This window comes from Phoca vitulina, unplaced genomic scaffold (genome assembly GCF_004348235.1).
Source record: "Phoca vitulina isolate PV1807 unplaced genomic scaffold, GSC_HSeal_1.0 scaffold17, whole genome shotgun sequence".
Taxonomy (NCBI): domain Eukaryota; kingdom Metazoa; phylum Chordata; class Mammalia; order Carnivora; family Phocidae; genus Phoca; species Phoca vitulina.
The window spans coordinates 33,641,938-33,660,728 of NW_022589720.1; the positions used below are offsets into that span (position 1 = coordinate 33,641,938).

General features: G+C 40.7%; 1 protein-coding gene across 2 annotated transcripts in view; it reads left to right on the plus strand.

Annotated features, from left to right (window-relative positions):
• The window catches only part of NIM1K (NIM1 serine/threonine protein kinase), a 57,783-nt gene that overhangs the window by 23,681 nt on the left and 15,311 nt on the right, over nt 1-18,791 (plus strand). For both annotated transcript variants that reach the window (XM_032415265.1, XM_032415266.1), the window contains exon 2: nt 16,276-17,290. In XM_032415265.1, the coding sequence (XP_032271156.1) occupies nt 16,999-17,290 (292 nt within the window). In that variant the 5' untranslated portion in view covers nt 16,276-16,998. The remainder of the gene's footprint in view (nt 1-16,275; nt 17,291-18,791) is intronic.

The window sequence follows — 18,791 nt, forward strand, 5'->3', positions numbered from 1 at the left end:
ACTCCTTATCTTGTCTGATTCACTGTAAGTCCTCATAATCTGTAGACAATCTCTCGAGTTTGCTGACTTGACACATTTTATTTCTACTAACAAACCTTGATACTTTTCTTTCCCCCTAGCTACCACTGTCCCCTCAACAGTCGAAGGGGGTTGACATCTCGGCTGGCTGTACCCGTTAGAATAGCTGTGTGTTGTGATGGGAAAGAGGCAGGTCTTTTATACATTTGTTCAACAAATATTTAATCGAGCATTTATTGTGCGCCAGATACTGTTTAGAGCCCTAGATTTGTAGTGTAATCTGTGATCTATCGGCTTTCTAAATGGTATCTTTTGATACCCAGAAATTTTTAGTTCTGATGAAGTCAAATTTACCAATTTTTTTCTCTTTTATGGTTTGTGGTTTTCGTATCTAGTCCAAAACCTTGCCCTACTTCAGGGTCCAGGATATATTCTCTTATGTATACTTCCAGAAACTTTATGGTCCTAGGTTTTATGTTTAGGTCAATGATCCATCTCAAATTCATTTTTGGTTATGGTGTAGGATAAAAGTCAAGATTCAACTTTTATTTGCACAGATATCCAGTTGATCCAGCACCATTTGTTTAAAAAAAAAAAAAAAAAAAGTGTTCCCTCTCTCCATTGAATTGGCTTGGTGCCTTGGTGAAAAACAATTTACCATGTATATGTAGGTCAATTTCTAGACCCTTTATTTTGATCTATTGGTCTATCCTTACACACTTTCTTGATTACTGTGGCTTTCATGAATATAGTCCAAATAAGTCAAACACAATCACTGTCCTTATGGGTTTACAATCTGATGAGATAAACAGTCTGATGTAGAAGTCGTAATTGTACAAAAAGGTGAAGAAACCCACAGTGCTAGCCACAGATGTTGGAAGTGCAAAGGAGAACTCCAGCTGGTTTAGGGTGAGGTGGGTAGGGAAGCTTCCTGAAAGAGGTGACACTTAAAGTGGACCTTAAAGGATCAGTAGGAATTTGCAGAAGGTGGAGGCAGGCCTGCTGCCCTCCAGCAAGAGTGAGGGGGCTGGTGTGGCTGAAGTGCAGTGAGTGAAAGGGAGATGGAGGAGATGATGCCAGAGGGAAGACCACCTTGGGCAGAGCTTGGAAGAACATTTTAAGGGTCTTGGCTTTTATTCTGAGGAAGAAGAGAAGCCATCAAAAGGTTTTGAGTAGAGTAGTAACATGGTCTGACATCTTTTAGAAGGATCTTCCTAGATGCCCTGTTTGAGACAGACCATGTCGGGGGTTGGCACGGGGCAAGTGAAGCAGAAGCTCTGAGACGAGCTATAAAGACCGTTACTATAATCCAGTTAAACCTGATTGTGGCTTGGACTCAGTGGTCATAGTGGGATGATTGTGATTTGGGTAAAATGGGATAAAGTGACTGTGTTGTGGACATATGTTGAAGGTAGAGCCAATAGGATTTGCTGACAGATTGAACATGAGATATAAGGTAAAAAGAAGAATCAAGGGGTTTGGCTTTAGCTGGAAGGATGTGTCGTCATTTACCAAGGTGTGAAAGAAGCACATTTGGAGAAGAAAATCAGAAGCTTGTTTTTTCTACTTTAGAGTAAATATGAGAGATTACCACCCAAAATACAAGCAATTTCCCCTACAGAGGAAGTAACTGGAGGATGCAGTAGAGATAGTCATATTGTGTGTTGTCAAGCCCAGTGTGAGCAGCACTGTTCTCGGTGATGGAGGCATGATGCCCTGAACATGGATTCTGCTCCCAAGGAGAGTTTGTGAGAAAGCTTGACTCACACAAAGTGAAAAAATCTTGGAAGTCAAGGACCAGTTAAGGAGATGCAGGTCTCCTTAGTAGCGGCACAGGAAGAAGTAGTCAAAGAATGCTTCTAGAAGGAAATGGGAAGGGAACCATCTTCACAGGATGGGGAAAACTTAGAGGAAAAAGGGCAAAATTGTGGGAAGAAGCAGGAGCCACTCAGAACACAGATATTCTTGGCCTAGCTGGAAGAGTTGTTGGAACGATTTTTTTTAATTGGTTAAAAAATTAGTTCTTGGTACATAGTAGACATTTGATAAAGGCCAACCAATAATATTTATCGTATTGGGGGGAAGAGAGGGCGATACTACTGTGTGTAAAACTCTCCTGAGTCCAGCCCCACCCCGCCGTCAACACCTACTCCTTTGATGCCCTTTGCCCTTTCTCCTTTCCTGGGTTGTCTTGTAATAATTCTATTGGAAAACCTTCAAATCGGGCTTTCTAAACTGTTTGTGAGGGGAAAGAGTTGAGCTACAATATTTCAGCATGTCCATGTCGGCTTATGGATTTTTAATAATCTCATTCATGTGAATGCTACGAAGGTCCAGAAGGGGGCAATGTGACACTTGAACTTCAAGAGGGTTTATTTTCACAGATGCTTTGGAATTCATCCGATATTGTTAAAATCAAGAACCTTAGGTCAGGGAATGATTCTGTAGACCTCACAGGGTCCATTACTCTCACTTGCCAGTAAAGAAACTGAATCCCAGAGAGGGGAAGGGATTTGCTTCAGGTCACACAGGTATTTAGTGGGAAGGTCTAGACCCTAACCTCATTCTAACCCTAAGTCTTTATACTTACAGCTTATATACAGCTATAAAGCAAAACAAATTCTATCAAGTTAAATACAAACAAAACTTCAACCAATGAAATTTAGATTAACAATATCACTTGAAAAGTATGGATGATATTTTTCTGTTGAAATTAATTTGTTCCTCAAAAGTAACTTAATTATGGTGCTTTTAGAAACAATGACATAGGGCGCCTGGGTGGCTCAGTTGGTTAAGCGACTGCCTTCGGCTCAGGTCATGATCCTGGAGTCCCTGGATCGAGTCCTCGGCAGGGAGCCTGCTTCTCCCTCTGACCCTCCCCCCTCTCATGTGCTCTCTCTCTCATTCTCTCTGTCTCAAATAAATAAATAAAAAATCTTTAAAAAAAAAAAGCTTTAAAAAAAAAAAAAAGAAACAATGACATAGTTATTCGTATCACACCTTAGTTTCTTTCATATGACCAGACCTCAATAAATATTTGTGAATTTTCTTTGTATGAAGGTATAAATAATTTGAAATATTTTGATATATCAGAAAACCATTATCTGAAGTCTCTGCAATTTTTACTCTCTCCTTGACCCAAGTACTTTCTCTCTTTGGATATATACACTTCTCATTTTTAAAGTAATTACACATGTTATAAGACATTCAAACAATATGGAAACATAGGGAGTAAGAAATGAAACAAGTTCATTTTGTAAACACTATAAATATTGTATAATGTCAGGTTGTAAAAATATTAGGTTCTTTAACAGAGGTCAAAACAATGGAGGCTTAAAGAAGGTAGAATCTTAATTCTCTCACAACAAATCTACAAGTAAGAAGTCCCAGGCTGATATGGTGGCTGCACAGCGAGGGGGGCCCAAGTTCCTCCTCTCTTGTGGCTCCGCCATTCTCAATGCATGTCTTCCATCTTGGTCTAAGATGGCTATTTCCATCTACACCACCATATCCATATTCTAGCCAACAAGAAGAAGGGAAAAAAGAAGAGGAGGATGACATGCTTTTTCCCTTTTAAATGCACAATCTGGAATTGCATTTGTCATGTTTGCTCACAGCTGATGACCAGAACTCAAGCACATGGCTAAACTGAACCAGAAGGGAGACTGGGAACTACATCATCAGCGACATAACATGGTGCCCAGATAAAACTTTTCTGTTGTAGAATAATGGCTTTCAAATCTGGTTATGCAACACAATCACCTGGGAAACTTAAAAACGGACCAAAAAACCCCCAAAAACAGACAAAAAAATTATGCCTTCTCCCAAGATCACTGAAATCAGAATCTTTGGCAGCAGGGCCTAGGCTTCTGCATTTTAAAAAAGTTTGGTGGTGATTTTGATGTGGGCTGGGGCTAAGAATCAGTGCTATGAGAAAAGGAAAGAAAGAAAAAGAAAGAAAGAAAGAAAAAGAAAGAGAAAGGAAGGAAGGAAGGGAGAGAGAGAGAGAAAGAAAAAGAAAGAAGGAAGGAAGGAAAGAGAAAGAAAGAAAAAGAAAGGGAAGGAAGGAAGGGAGGGAGGGAAGGAAAGGGAACAGATAGAGGGGGTACAAATAACAGCCTCTACCACAATCCTCTTCACTACTCCCAGCTCTGCACCACCCACTCCCTGTCTCCATCCCTGCCAGGTTGTCATCCACTAGTTCAATCTATATTCTTCCAGACCTTTTTCAGTGAATACACAAATGGACACATATATGCATATGTGCGTGTCCAAGCACCCAGTAGTGACTCTCAAATTTCTATATGTATGTGTCTTGGGATAGTAATCTTACCAGAAAAGGTGTCAGCCTCTGTGTTTTTTTGCATGGAAGTTTACATTAATTTAAGAAAACATGAATATCAGAGAATGGGGGAATCTGATGGGAGAATTTGGGGTGCTGGGAGAGCGAAAGCCTACCTGAACCACCTGTTGGCTCAGTCTCCACAAGCATCCCGTATGGAATCATTTATCTTTTGCCAGTGGTTTAGAATGCCATGTCTATTACATGGGAAATTTCCATAATCCACAAGATCTTTTTTTTTTTTTTTTTAATTCTCTGTTCTGTTAGTTCAGATTGCCATTGTATGCTGACACGGGCTCACTTTTTCATATTTGATAACTTCTGTCCTGTTCCCTGTCATCACTACCCTTACTTACCTCTACTACTGGGTAAATATTTAAGAACTGTCAGTGTGAAGGGATCACTGAGGTATGGGAGGCTCGTAATCAAGGTTCCAAATCCACCTGAACTTTTTATATGGTAAAAGTAGGAGCTTTTGTTCTGGAACACTGTTCTCCCTTTCCCTGACCCTCGCCCTCCAGCCTCCTGTCAGGCTAACTTTCTTGAGTTCTGCTCAAATAGAAAAGGACAATGTTTTCCTATCTTCTCCTGAGGCCAACACTCAAACGTTATATTCCCTGCTTCCTAGTGAACATACTATATCAGAGTTGAAGAAAGTTCTAAGGCAGCAAAAGAGCAGTTTCTGCTTTGACTTGCAAATATTTTTAGACCCCTAAAAATAAATGAGCTGCAAATAGGCATGAACATTCCCACACTGTGTTTCCTAAATTCATTATTTCTGAGGAGACAAAACATTTTGTTTTTCTGCTCAGGGCCACCTGCTTGTGAGTCAATCCATGATTCCATCCTGCACCTTAAGGCTATTCCTTATCCATCCTGTACCTTAATGTCATTTCTTATTTGTTTAGAGGCTGGCATAGTTCCTCAGAGGAGATGGGAAGATTTGTGTTTTGGAAATGAATTACAGATGAGATTAAAATCTTTACAGGGAAGGCCTTGGGTTTCTGCTGTGGAGCATGACAGCATTCTCTTCCTTATGTGTTTGAAATTCCTTGTTCTACATGTTACAAGCCTTACTTACACAATCTTCATCTTCCTGGAGCTAATAGTCAAGAAATCAAAGGCAACTTCCTTTTTCTTTTGACTTAAATACGTATTTCCATTTTTAAAATAATTTTTATTTTTTTTATCATGATAAGTGTACTCTTGAATCCTCCTCTATTTCCCCCATCTCCCCACCTACCTCCTCTCTGGTAATCATCAGTTTGTCCTCTGTAGTTAAGAGTCTGTTTCTTGGTTTGTCTCTTTTCTCTTTTTTCCCCTTTGCTTGTTTTGTTTCTTAAATTCCACATACGGGTGAAATCATACGGTATTTGTCTTTCTCTGACTTATTTCGCTTAGCGTTATACTCTCTAACTCCTTCCATGTCATTGCAAATGGCAAGATTTCCTTATTTTTTATGGCTGAATAATATTCATATACATATTCAATAATATGGCTGAATGATGGATTATTCAGTGAATTATATTTTATATTCCACATCTTCTTTATCCATTCATCTATCAATGGACACTTGGGCTGCTTCCATAATTTGGGTGTTGTAAATAATGTTACAATAAACATGGAGTGCATGTATCCCTTTGAATTAGTGTTTTTTTTGTTTTTGTTTTTGTTTTTTTGTATTTTTGGATAAATACCACTAGTGCAATTTCTGGATTATAGGGTAGTTCTATTTTTAGCTTTTTTGAGGAACCTACATACTGTTTTCCACAGTGGCAGCCCCAGTTTGCATTCCCACCAACAGTGCACAAGAATGTGCTTTCTCCACATCCTCCACTTATTGTTTCTTATGTTTCTGATTTTAGCCATTCTGACAGGTGTGAGGTGATATCTCATTGTGGTTTTGATTTGCATTTCCCTGATGAGTAATGTTGAGCATCTTTTCATGTGTCTGTTGGCAAAAACAACTTTAACTTTAGTCAGGCTTAGTTTTGTTTTTGTTTTTGTTTTGATCTATGCAAAGGAGATGACAATACCCCACCTCACAGGACTGTCATGTCATGTCATTCATCCATCCATCCATTTATCACTGTTGTAAAATATCTAACATTTTAAAATTACAAATATATTTTTGATCTAATAAATTTTAACAATCCTTTTAAAAATAGCATTATAGAAAATTTTAAACAGATACAAAAATGGTACAAAGAATGTTATAAACTTCCATGTGCTCATCACCCAGCTTCAAAAATGATCAGTTCATGGCCAATCTTGTTTCATTTAAATTTCCATTATTCCCTCCACTCCTGGTTATTTTGAAGCACATCCCAAACGTATCATTTCATCTAACAATTATTTTTTCTGGAACTTTGTTTTTATTTAGTTGACTTAGAGTTGACACACAGTGTTACATTAGTTTCAGTTGTACAACATAGTGATTCAACAAGTCTATACCTTATGTTATGCTCACCACAAGTCTAGCTACCATCTGTCACTATACATTTTTACAATACTATTGACTATATTCCCTATGCTGTACCTTTTATCGCTGTGACTTATTCATTCTATATCTGGAAGCCTGTATCTCCCACTCCCTTTCACCCCTTTTCCCATCCCTCCACCTCTCTCCCCTCTGGCAACCATCAATTTGTTCTCCATATTTGTGGGTCTGTTTCTGCTTTTTGTTTATTTGTTTTGTTTTTTGGATTCCACATATAAGTGAAATCGTAAGGCATTTGTCTTTCTCTGTCAGACTTATTTCACTTCACATTATACCCTCTAGGTCCATCCATATTTTTGCAAATGGCAAGATCTCATTCTTTTTTATGGCTTAGTGATTTTTATGGCTTAATAATTGTATATATAAACCACATTTTTATCCATTCATTTATTGATGGACACTTGGGTTGCTTCCATATCTTGACTACTGGAAATAACACTGCAATAAACATTGGGGATGCATATATCTTTTTGAATTAGTGTTTTTGTTTCCTTTGGGTAAATACCTAGTAGTGGAATTACTGGATCATACGGTATTTCTGTTTTTAGGGGAACCTCCATATATTGTTTTCCACAGTGGCTGCACCATCCTTACCATCCTACCAATAGTGCATGAGGGTTCCTTTTTCTTCAACTCCTCGCCAGTATTTTTGTCCTTTTGATTTTAGCCATTGTGACAGGTGTAAAATGATATCTCATTGTGGTTTTCATTGGCATTTCCCTGATGATTAATGATGTTGGGCATCTTTTCATGTGCCGGTTGGCCATCTGTATGTCTTCTTTGGAAAAATGTCTATTCAGGTCCCCTGCCGATTTTTAAACAGATTATTTGTGGGTTTTTTTCCCTGTTGGATTGTATAAGATCTTTATATATTTTGGATATTAACCCCTTATCATTTATATCACTTGTGAATATCTTCTCCCATTCAGTAGGTTGACTTTTTGTTTTGTTGATGGTTTCTTTCACTGTGCAAGAGCTTTTTATTTTTGCTTTTGTTTCCCTTGCCTCAGGAGACATATTTAGAAAAATGTTGCTAAGGCCGATGTCAAAGAAGTTACCCCTATGTTTTCTTCTAGGAGTTTTATGGTTTCAGGTCTCACATTTAGGTCTTTAATCCATTTTGAGCTTATTTTTGTACATGGTGTAAGAAAGTGGTCCTGTTTCTCATCTAACAATCATTTTTATTTTTTTAAAGATATTTATTTATTTATTTATTTATTTATTTATTTATTTGACAGAGAGAGAGACAGTGAGAGAGGGAATATAAGCAGGGGGAGTGGGAGAGGGAGAAGCAGGCTTCCCGCTGAGCAGGGAGCCCGATGTGGGACTCGATCCCAGGACCCTGGGGTCATGACCTGAGTCAAAGGCAGACACGTAATGACTGAGCCACTCAGGCGTCCCTAACAATCATTTTTAAAGATTAATGTTTGATCCCACTTAAAGCTTTTAAACTGTATCTATAATTTAGTTCATTTCCTTTTAAAGTATTTTATTTGATTAACAAAATACTTCCAAAATACTAATAATTTTTATAAATATAATGATTTATACATATAAACAGGGTAAACCTTACATTTTCTTAAATACATTCCTATGCTATTTATGAACAATAAAATTTCAACTCAAAACCACAAATCTAAACCAATTATTCAATCCTTCATTTAAAATTAGAATCACCAAGCTTTTTGTTATTTATTCTGTTAACTTTTCTTCACATTGCAAGTACATAAAATATTAACTCCATACATCATCAAAACAAAAGTATTAATACTATGAGATTTGAGTCTCTTAAACATTTCTGGTTTTGATGATAAATCTTCCCAAGGTTAAAAGATACTTCATCACTAAGTAACTATGTCATTCTAGATGTCACAGAAGTAGGCATCTCCCAGCCAGCCTGCCACATTTGTGGATAAACTCAACTAAATCCGTTTTTTGTTTGTTTGTTTGTTTCATTCTATACTGAATAGTTTTACTAATTTTATTCTTGGGACCCAAATTCCTACAGGTATTTAATGGATAGTTGAGTATTTTATAGCTTTGTCTAACTCTGAGGGCAGAGTTGTAAGAGAAATACCAATGACATGGCGTGTCTGGGTGGCTCAGTTGGTTAAGCATCCGCCTTTGGCTCAGGTCATGATCCCAGCCAGGGTCCTGGGATGCTCAGCGGGAGCCTACTTCTCCCTCTCCCTGCCACTCCCCCGCTGCTTATACTCTATCTTTCTGTCTGTCAAATAAATAAATAAAATCTTTAAAAAAAAGAAAAATGCTAACAACAAAAAGATATTCTGTGAGAATGAATTAGATAGTTAAATAAGCTTCAAGAACACTGAATCAAACAAGCAAATGAACAAAACAGATTGTGTGTGTGTGTGTGTGTTTTAAATACCACAAGACTGTAAAGTACTAATGCAGATAGCTGAGTGGTATCATATGTGTCACTCCCAGGTGACCTTGACTGTGGACCTTTGGATGACCCTCCCCTTTTCTTCTGGTGATGTTCCTAGAAAACCTAGAGCAGACTCAGCAAATTGACAACCTGAATGCCAAATCTCGCCTGATGGTTCAGTTTTCCTTGGCCACAGGGTATTTTTAAAATATTTAATCCACCATTTAAAAATTGAGAGCGTTCACCAAAAATTTCTTGATTTCCAGCTGCTTTTAAACAAAAGTCCAGGTGAAAATAAGCCTGCATTCTAGCGTAACTACTCTGGCTGGAACTGAATGTGGGCTTCTTCATCATGCTTGGGATAGGCACTAAGCAAGGTTTGGGCATTACACTAAGCCCCATAGAACACCTGCTTGGTCCTCTAGGTATTTGAGTCTGTGACCTTGATGGTTGAGGTTGACCTTGATGGCTGAGGGAACCTCACGTGTGGTAGAACTCCATGTGGGGAGAGCTGATGTAGTAAGTTCGTCAGACTGGGTGGACTGAGCATGGATGGTGGATGTAAGTGGAATGGGGGAGACCTGGGCTGAGTGGCTGGTAAAGTAGCCTGTAAGATCAAGCAGGGTGAGAGGTACTGTTAGGAACAACACTGCTCTTCATCCCTAGGGCACACCCAGTTCACAATGATTTTTCATTTGCTTCAAAATTTCCCAATGGCCCCCCATGAAGATCTTGACATGTGTCTTGAGAAATAAAGAGCTCAGGCCAAAAGCTAAGGCAGTACAAATGATTTTTAAGTGGTAAAATATATTTTTAAATGAAACCTATTTCCTAAAGATCCTCCCTGAGGGTGCACCGTGCCTGAGAAGGGATTAAATGGGATTTGTCTATCATTGGATCCTGTGCCACACAGAGAAAACCCAGCTTTTCCTCTAAGCAAACCAGTGCCTGTCCTTGCGGCCAATGAAAAGGTTGTCTGAAAGCCTTGCGCAGGAGTTTTGTAATTTAAACTCAGACAAAGAGAACAAAGGCCAGACGGTTTTCTTTGATATACTCTTCCCAGTGGGTTGCAAGTCAAGAGAATGAATTACTAAGTAAGTTCTGTTTTCTTTAATCTTATTTAATGCATTGCTATTCAGCAACAGTAAGCTAATAATTAAAGACTGGTCTGCCTCCTCCAGAAGCTTTGATCTACAGTGATGTGACTCCATGTTTTTGGCTGGTTGGGTTTCTAAGCTCTCATTTATGTCCATAAAAATTGGTCAAAATCAAAAGGGCAAAAGGTAAAGCCCCCAACAAATGCATCTGAGAAAAGGGTGATTTCACCTGCAGTTAGGTATGTCATTATTTCCATCATTTGCATATTTTCAGCATGATGTAACTTGATGTTTTGGAACACTCCTAGAAAGTAATCTGAAAATAAGCTATTTATAGCAACCCCACAACCTATAACCAGGATTTCTATTTCCAAACATCTAAGAAAAGTCTTTAGGGGAAAAAATTATGTAAAATAAAAACAGTATTCATTATGCACTTACCCAAATGGTATTTATCTTTCCATTAGATTTTTTTTCTTCTATTTTTTTTATTCTATTGGAATATCTGAGAATCTGGAGTTTTCCCTTATTCATTACTATTTTTGAAATTTCTGAAATTTGTTGGCAATTCAAGTACAATAAGAACCACATGTCTTACTTTACTGGGGATACAATAGTGCAACTCTAGAAATCCTAATAATTAGATGTTAGATTTCCTGAGTTGATTACCTAATTTTCTTTTTTTCTCTATTGTTCATGTCTTCTAGATTTTTTTTTAACAAATCTTCAATCGAATTATTTAATTTCACTTTCGAAAAGAGCTCTTTTTGGTTCTCTGAGGGTTTGTGTTTGTTTCTTTTAGCATTTTGTCCTGTTTTTTATAGATGCAATATCTTTTCTTTGGTCTTCTGCTTCCTGCATTGCTCTGTTTCATGTTCCTTTTGGTTTTTGTTGTTTTGATTGAGGATGGTTTCTTTCTTTCATTTTGGAGCCTTTCCTCGGGTGTCTGGTGCTTCTCGACTGGACATTCATTCAAAGCAGAAGGCACTAAAATCTGATTGGAAGCCCCCTGCCTGCAAGTGAACCGGGGCACCAGGTGGTCAGGCAGCTTTTGTGTTGAAGATTCTGCAAATACTGGTTTCAGGAGATCTTTCCTCTTGAGCTATTTAGTTTATCCAAAAGAGGAATCCAGGGCACCTGGCTGGTGACTCTTGATCTCAGAGTCATGAGTTTGAGCCCCACGTTGGGGATAGAGTTTACTTAATAAAAAAAAAGAAAGAGGAAGGAAGGAAGGAAGGAAGGAAGGAAGGAAGGAAGGAAGGAAGGAAGGAAGGAAAAGAAAAAGAAAGAAAGAAGAAAGAAAGAAAAAGAAAGAAAGAGAAAGAAAAGAAAGAAAAGAGGAATCCCCTACCTGGAAGATTCTCCACGTGTTTCTCTCCATTCTGGAAACTCAGAGTGCGGGGGTACGGAGAGAAGGGGATGGGGACCCCACAACTCGGAGTCTGACTGAACCCTCTGTCCTGGGCCTTGCACTCCTGAGCTGGGCTGTGGGTGGGAGGAGAAAGTAACAAGCTGGCTTTGAAAAAGGGCTGGGGATCTTAACTGCTCCACATTTCAAACAATTCCCGTTGTGTTTTGGTCTGCTTCATTCCTCCAAACGTGGAGGCACTTGGTCTCTCAGAGTTTGAAGTCTTTCGGGTGTTCAGAAAGGTGAGTCTCGGTGGCATGCCAACGAGATAGACGTTGCAGTTTTTGTCACTGTCTTTGCCAAGTTACTCACTGCTCCTCAATTTGCTTTCCAACCCCATAGAAACATGTTGACATCTCACATCGGCTGCTCTCCTGTCTCTTATTCTCTTTGTCCTTGTGAGTTTATGCCCTTTTTCCTCCTATTCCTATTGTGGTTTTTGGAAGGAAGTAGAAATAAATGAAAGTATAAAATTTTCTGTATTTAATCAGAATTCCTAATTATGTTTTGACTTTAAAAAGCAATCCATTAGATATTAGAGAATTAGGTGTAGTAATTTCTCTGCATAACCAAAATAAAGCAAACTTATTGTGTAAGATGACAACACATTACATATTTTTAATTGTTTTCTTTTTTAAGTGTAAATACATGCACATGGGAAAAATGTAAATCAGGTAAAAGAGTAAATAGTGAGAAGTACACCTTTCTCTCACTTTGGACCCCAGCCCAGTCCTTTTCCTCAGATGCAGGTCCTTAGGGGTGCCTTCCTCTCTCTCTCTCCTGACATCACATTTATATATACTCTACTGATCTCTTCACAGTACTTTTGGATATTGTAACTCATTCTTTTCCGCAAGTGCGTAGTAATCCATTATATACAGATGGTCGTTTATTTAACCAGTTCCCTACTGATGGTCACATACACAATTTCTAGTTTTTGCTGCAAAACAATGCAGTAGTGTATATCAATCTAGCAATCCTTATATTAGAAATAGGTATATTTTTGTGCAGCGTGCGTAAGTTAACTCTAGAAGTGGTATTACTGAGGCAAAGGGTACGTACACTTGCGCTTTCCTAGTTACAGCCAAATCGCCCTCCAAGCACTTGTACCACTTTATACTCTCAGTAGCAATGAATGAGAGTCCCTGTTTCCCCAAAGCCTCTCTCGCCGGTGCATTATCAAAAACGTTTTTGTAGGGGTGCCCGGGAAGGCTCAGTCGGTTAAGCGTCTGCCTTCAGCTCAGGTCATGATCCCAGGGCCTGGGATCGAGCCCCCACATTGGGCTCCTTGCTCAGTGGGGAGCCTGCTTCTCCCTCTGCTGCTCTCCCTGCTTGTGCTCTCTCTCTCTCTCTCTCTCTGTGTCAAATAAATAAATAAAACCTTAAAAAAAAAGTTTTCATAGTTTCCAAATTTATTGGTAAAAAATCTAATTTCAGTGTAGTTTTATGTGCATTTCTTTGGTTGTAAGTGAGGCTGAGCATCTTTGTCTATATTATAGACCCATTTGTATTTTCTCTGAATTGTCTGCTTATGTTCTTTATCATTTTTTGGGGGGAGATATTGGTATTTTTCTAATCAATTTGTAAAAATCATTTATCTAAAAATCAGACCTTTGTCTATCATATATGTTGGCAAGCTTTTCCAGTTTGTCATTTAATTTGCTTTAAAATTTGGGGCACCTGGGTGGCTCAGTCGGTTAAGTGTCCAACTCTTGATCTCAGCTCAGGTCTTGATCTCAGGGCCATGAGTTCAAGCCCCACACTGGGCTCCACGCTGGGCATGGAGCCTACTTAAAAAATAATAATAATAATTTGCCTTATTTGTTTATGCTACCTTTTGGCAAACAAAGTTATCATTTTATGTAGTCAAATCTAGTGTTTTCTTTTATGGCCTTCTCTGAGATCATAAAAAATTTTTTTTTAATTTTTTCTAGTATTTTATGGTTTCATTTGTTTTACATTTACTCAGGTGACCTATTTGGAATTTGTTTTGGAGTAGGATGAGTTAGGGGTTCAAAATTTTTCTAGTTGGCTTGCTACATGTTTCAACAAGTTGCAATTCATCCTCAATACAAACCCACCCCAACATTTTCAAAATTGCAAAAATGTCTTTTATCTGATCTTAACAGAAGATTAACTATCTCCTTAGCCATTAAGGCAAGACAGTTGGTTTCAAGGCCATTGTGTAAGAAATTTAATTTGCAGGTAGAGGGTATGCAATGCAAGATAAAGCCTGACACTTGACAATCGTGCCTGACCCTCTGTGTCAAATTAGGAGGAGAGAGGGGAGGAATTCCTGGGGGCGCCTGAAGTTAATCGGGTAGCAAGTCTAAATCCCAGCTGTAAATCCCCGGCTTGAATGGAGTTCAAGAAACAGAGCCCAAATCAGGAGCACCTGGGACCCAGGAAAGCAGAAAAGTCCTGGCCAAGCATGGGGAGTCAGAGCAGGCTCCAGGTGGCATGGGCGAGGCGCGGGTCTTGGGGAGAGCTGATCCTTTGGAAGGAGCAGAAATGGGGGAGACTTTGCATTTCTAAGCAGCCCAGTAACAACTCCCAGTGCTGCGATGGTGGAATTCTGACTAAGCTTTCACCTCCACAAGGTGGGCCAGGAATCCTAACAGCCAGTAGAAGGTACCTCTGGCCTTGGAAATATGGACTGAAATAAGCTTTCTGAGATAATTCAAGTAAATGTTGGGACAGCGTGATTAGTTTATAAATAAAAATATTTACCTCTACTAAATCATACCCAAATGTAATGGCCGATAAATTGGTAAATTAATTCATTCCTTCTTCATCGAACATTTATCAGCTAAGTGTGCTGAGCTCTGGGAGAGAGAAGAAGGTGCAGGTCCGTGCCCTCCGGGTGCTTATCCAGTTGGGGTACAAGTAGGTGAGCTGCAGAGACAGCATAGTGGTGAGGTGTCTCAGAGAGAGGCCCAGGAAGGACACAGAGCCAAGAAGTTCTTCATAGAGCCTGCTGGAACATGAGATGCTCAATCACTGCTTCCTGTCTAAAATCCTTGCCCTTTTTATATAGGTAAAGCTGCAGAATTATAATGTTATAATTAATGTTACTCCACTTCTCATCTGTGTGGTAACTGCCAGGGATCTGAGGAAATGTAGGGCCACTTGATCTTCATAGAGATTCTTAATCTGAGGATGGGTTTCAAAGGGTCTGTTAACCCCTTAAAATTGGATGCAAATTATGTGTGCATGCTTTTTATTTCTAGGGGATTGGGTCATAGATTCCATGAGAATCTCAAAGGAGCATGTGACCCCAGAAAACTTAAGAACCAGTGACTAGATTTTCCTCAACTTAATTAAGGATCTTTTATCTTAAGAACATCTTTTAAAACATCCTAATCAGACTCTAACCTAGAGATGTGTGTGGTTACTAATACCTGGTCCCTTTTAAACCTTTATCCCTTACCCTTCTTCCAGCTTCCTGTCTCCCTGTCCCAAAAGAGGAACAGAGCTGGGTGGCAGTTTACTCTTTCCTGTCCTTATCTTATTTGGCAACCCCATATTTAACCACAATAATAATATAAGCAACTCTGTACTTAATTGTAATAATGTGATATCATCAAACAGAATTCAGAATTCACATTTCCAAGGTAATCTCTCATGTTCACTCGGGTTTTGGTTCAGAATGCTCAAGTCCAAAAAATCAAGTTCAACACACCTTCTTTATGTAGAACATTGTGCTCCATGCTGAGGGAGGGAGGAGGGGAGCAAAACATACAGATGAATTAAACCCAGTGCCCACTTTCATGGATATAAGGCATTTTGGAAAATGTACAAAGGGCAGTGGGAATTCAGAAAGTGATTATTTTTTACTGGAGGGTGCAGTAGAAAAAGTCATGAAGATGTTCCTGCTGGACAGTATTTCTTCACTGAGGATGCCATAGGCTTTAGCCCTCCAGCAACACTACCCTTGGTTTCTGCACCTTCAGAATGACCTCTCAAGCCTGGAGGCTAACACCTGATCAGAAATACCCAGAAAATAAGCCTAGGAGAAAAATTAGCCTTTGTTATCAAATAGCACATAGAGAGTGGGAGCAACCAATATAGGAAAAATTATACAAGAACATACAGTGTAACAGGAAATATAACACGTTGTTATTTGAATCAATGTAAGAATTTTTGAAAACTGATATTAATAGGAAATCTTTATCATCATTAGTGCCATATTATTATTTTAAAAGTCTGGCTTTAAAGCAATTCAAGGCAACATGCATATTTTCCTAAATATCAAGAAACAGAAAAATAGTTTTGCTAAAAATATTTACAGGCTGTGAGGGCTTTTCTAAAATGTAGATTGAGGAGTGTGTGTGTGGGGGGGGTATACATTTTCTTCTTAGTAAATCATATATAATCAAGCATTTACTACTGAGAATCATAACTGAAATTTGTGTAGTTTTTTTTTTTTAGATCGATGCTTACAAGGCAGTTTCATTTCATTATAAATCCTGTACAGTACATTAGCGTAGGCTAATAAAATTTCTTATTCTCTGTTCTTAGGATGAATCAGCACCTGCCCAATTTTTGAGACAGCTCACGGCTTAGAGGAAGGCTCATCTAAATAAAGGCCGGCTAAAGTGACATTGCAGGGACTTAATCCTTCTCTGGTAGCCCGTGTGACCAGAAGGCTGATTTGCAAGTTTCTTCTTTCCTGGGGTCCAGATCATTGGGTCCCCGGGGCCTGTGACTCGCCAGCAGGAGAAGTGCAAAATGAAGGAGGTGGGAGCCGAAGGCCAGCAGCAAGGACCTGGGGGCCTCCCTGAGGCTCTCACATACCAGAGTGGAAGATTCTCGGGCCATCAAAGGAAATAGCAAACTGGAGCCTTTGTCCTGGGACGTGGTCACCTACCACAGAGCATCGGACCGCATGGGCAGCCAGAAGGTTCCTGGAGCCCGATCAGGGAAGTGGTTATGGTAACTGGATGTGTGCGTGCTGGGACAGTGAGAGCTGGGCAGTGCACTGTGAAGGAAGGTGCGAAATGTCTGCAGTGAGGGGGGCAGCTCTTGGCTTGGCTGGGCAAGCTCTGCACGCCTGTTCGCCTCTGCCCTCCTCTCCCTGAAGCCACGAGACTACGTGGCTCCGGCAGCCCAGCTGCCAGGGACACGGGGCTCCGGCAGGCCCTAACGCCCTGCACCCACGCCCTGGGCCCTTGGTGCTGCTCCTCACGCGGCCTTCCATCGGTGCCTCTCGGCCGAGACGGAGATGTGAGCCTGTGGTGGACGATGACTGCGGTGTACGCGAATGGAGGCGGCCTGGTGACACCCCACTATGCCAGGTGGGATCGGCGGGAGAGCGTGGAAAGCGGCGGTCCGGGGGAGCGCTGCAAGGACGAGGAGGAGGGGCAGCCCCGTCAGCTGACACCTTTTGAGAAGCTGACACAGGACATGTCCCAGGATGAGAAGGTGGTGAGAGAGATCACGTTGGGGAAACGGATTGGCTTCTACCGAATCCGAGGGGAAATTGGAAGTGGGAACTTTTCCCAAGTCAAGCTCGGGATTCACTCCCTAACCAAAGGTAGGATCTGACCTTCCAGGATCATCTCCCGTGGTATTGGGAGCTGGTCTGGGGAAGGGGTTAGGAGGCCAAGGCCAGGGCAGCAGGTGAAGCGACATCACCGAGGCCCTGAGGGTCACACACCTTCCATTGTTCCCTCAGTTGATTTTCACAGGAACACTGTGAGGTCAGTATCTTTATTTCCATTTACAGATAAGAAAAAACTGAGATCCAAAGAAGTTAAATATAGTGTCGGCAGTTCAATCTTGAAAGATTTTAACTCTAAAAACTCTCCTATTGTACCATGTGGATGAACTCACTCAACGTTGAGGGGACCCTGTCCTCTCCAGTTTAGGCCTTGGAGAACTGGAGTGGGGTGTGGCTGGTTCCCAGGCAACTCGTCTTCCAAGTCCTTATTTTTTTTTTTTAAGATTTTATTTATTTATTTGACAGAGAGAGACAGCGAGAGAGGGAACACAAGCAGGGGGAGGGGCAGAGGGAGAAGCAGGTTCCCCGCAGAGCAGAGAGCCCAATAGGGGGCTCGATCCCAGGACCCTGGGATCATGACCTGACCCGAAGCCAGATGCTTAACAACTGAGCCACCCAGGCACCCCCCAAGTCCTTAGTTATAACCTCTGTGTGTGTGTGTGAGAGAGAGAGACAGGATGGCACAGGAGACCTCCCAGGTCGCCCCTGTCAGTGGATAGCAGGGTTCAGGCCCCCCTCCTTACTCAAGGCTGCTACTTCTGTTATATTTGGGGAAAAGGCTTTGGATCTCAGGACCTTCTCTGCTCTGGTCTACTCTGTACTACTTCTCATTGTTGTTTGGCTCCTTGCTTCTACCAAAGACCCATGCTGGCTTGGCTCCGGACACTCTGGATCCCAGACCAGCAGCACCCACCACTCTGCCCTCAGGCTGGAACTATGCAGAGAGCCCAGCAGCCCTTTGCTGGCCCAGCCCAGTGTGGGCACTTTCCCATGTCACCTGAAACTTAGCTGAAGCCTGGAGATGATCATAAGGGAGTGTAAGGCAGGAAAAGAACACTTGCAACTTGGTATAATTTACCAACTTCCTAAAGCCCACAGACTCCCCTGTCCCTGCGAGTTCTGTACCGACATTTTCTCACCTTGGCCCCAGCCTGCTACCATAAATCCAGGGCCACTTTTTTTTTTTTTTTTAAGATTTTATTTGTTTATTTGACAGAGAGATACACAGCGAGAGAGAGAACACAAGCAGGGGGAGTGGGAGAGGGAGAATCAGGCTTCCCGCTGAGCAGAGAGCTGGACATGGGGCTTGATGCCAGGACTCTGGGATCATGACCTGAGCCAAAGGCAGATGCTTTAATGACTGAGCCACCCAGGCGCCCCTGGGGCTGCTCTTTTATATTAGAGTTAACGTTTGTTTTCTTTTCTCCTCTGAGCCCCAATCCCATCCCTATATTCGGCCCCTACATAAGAAGCACCCTCACATACACACACATGTGCACACATATTCCCAAGTCACTGGAGCTCCAAGTCTCCT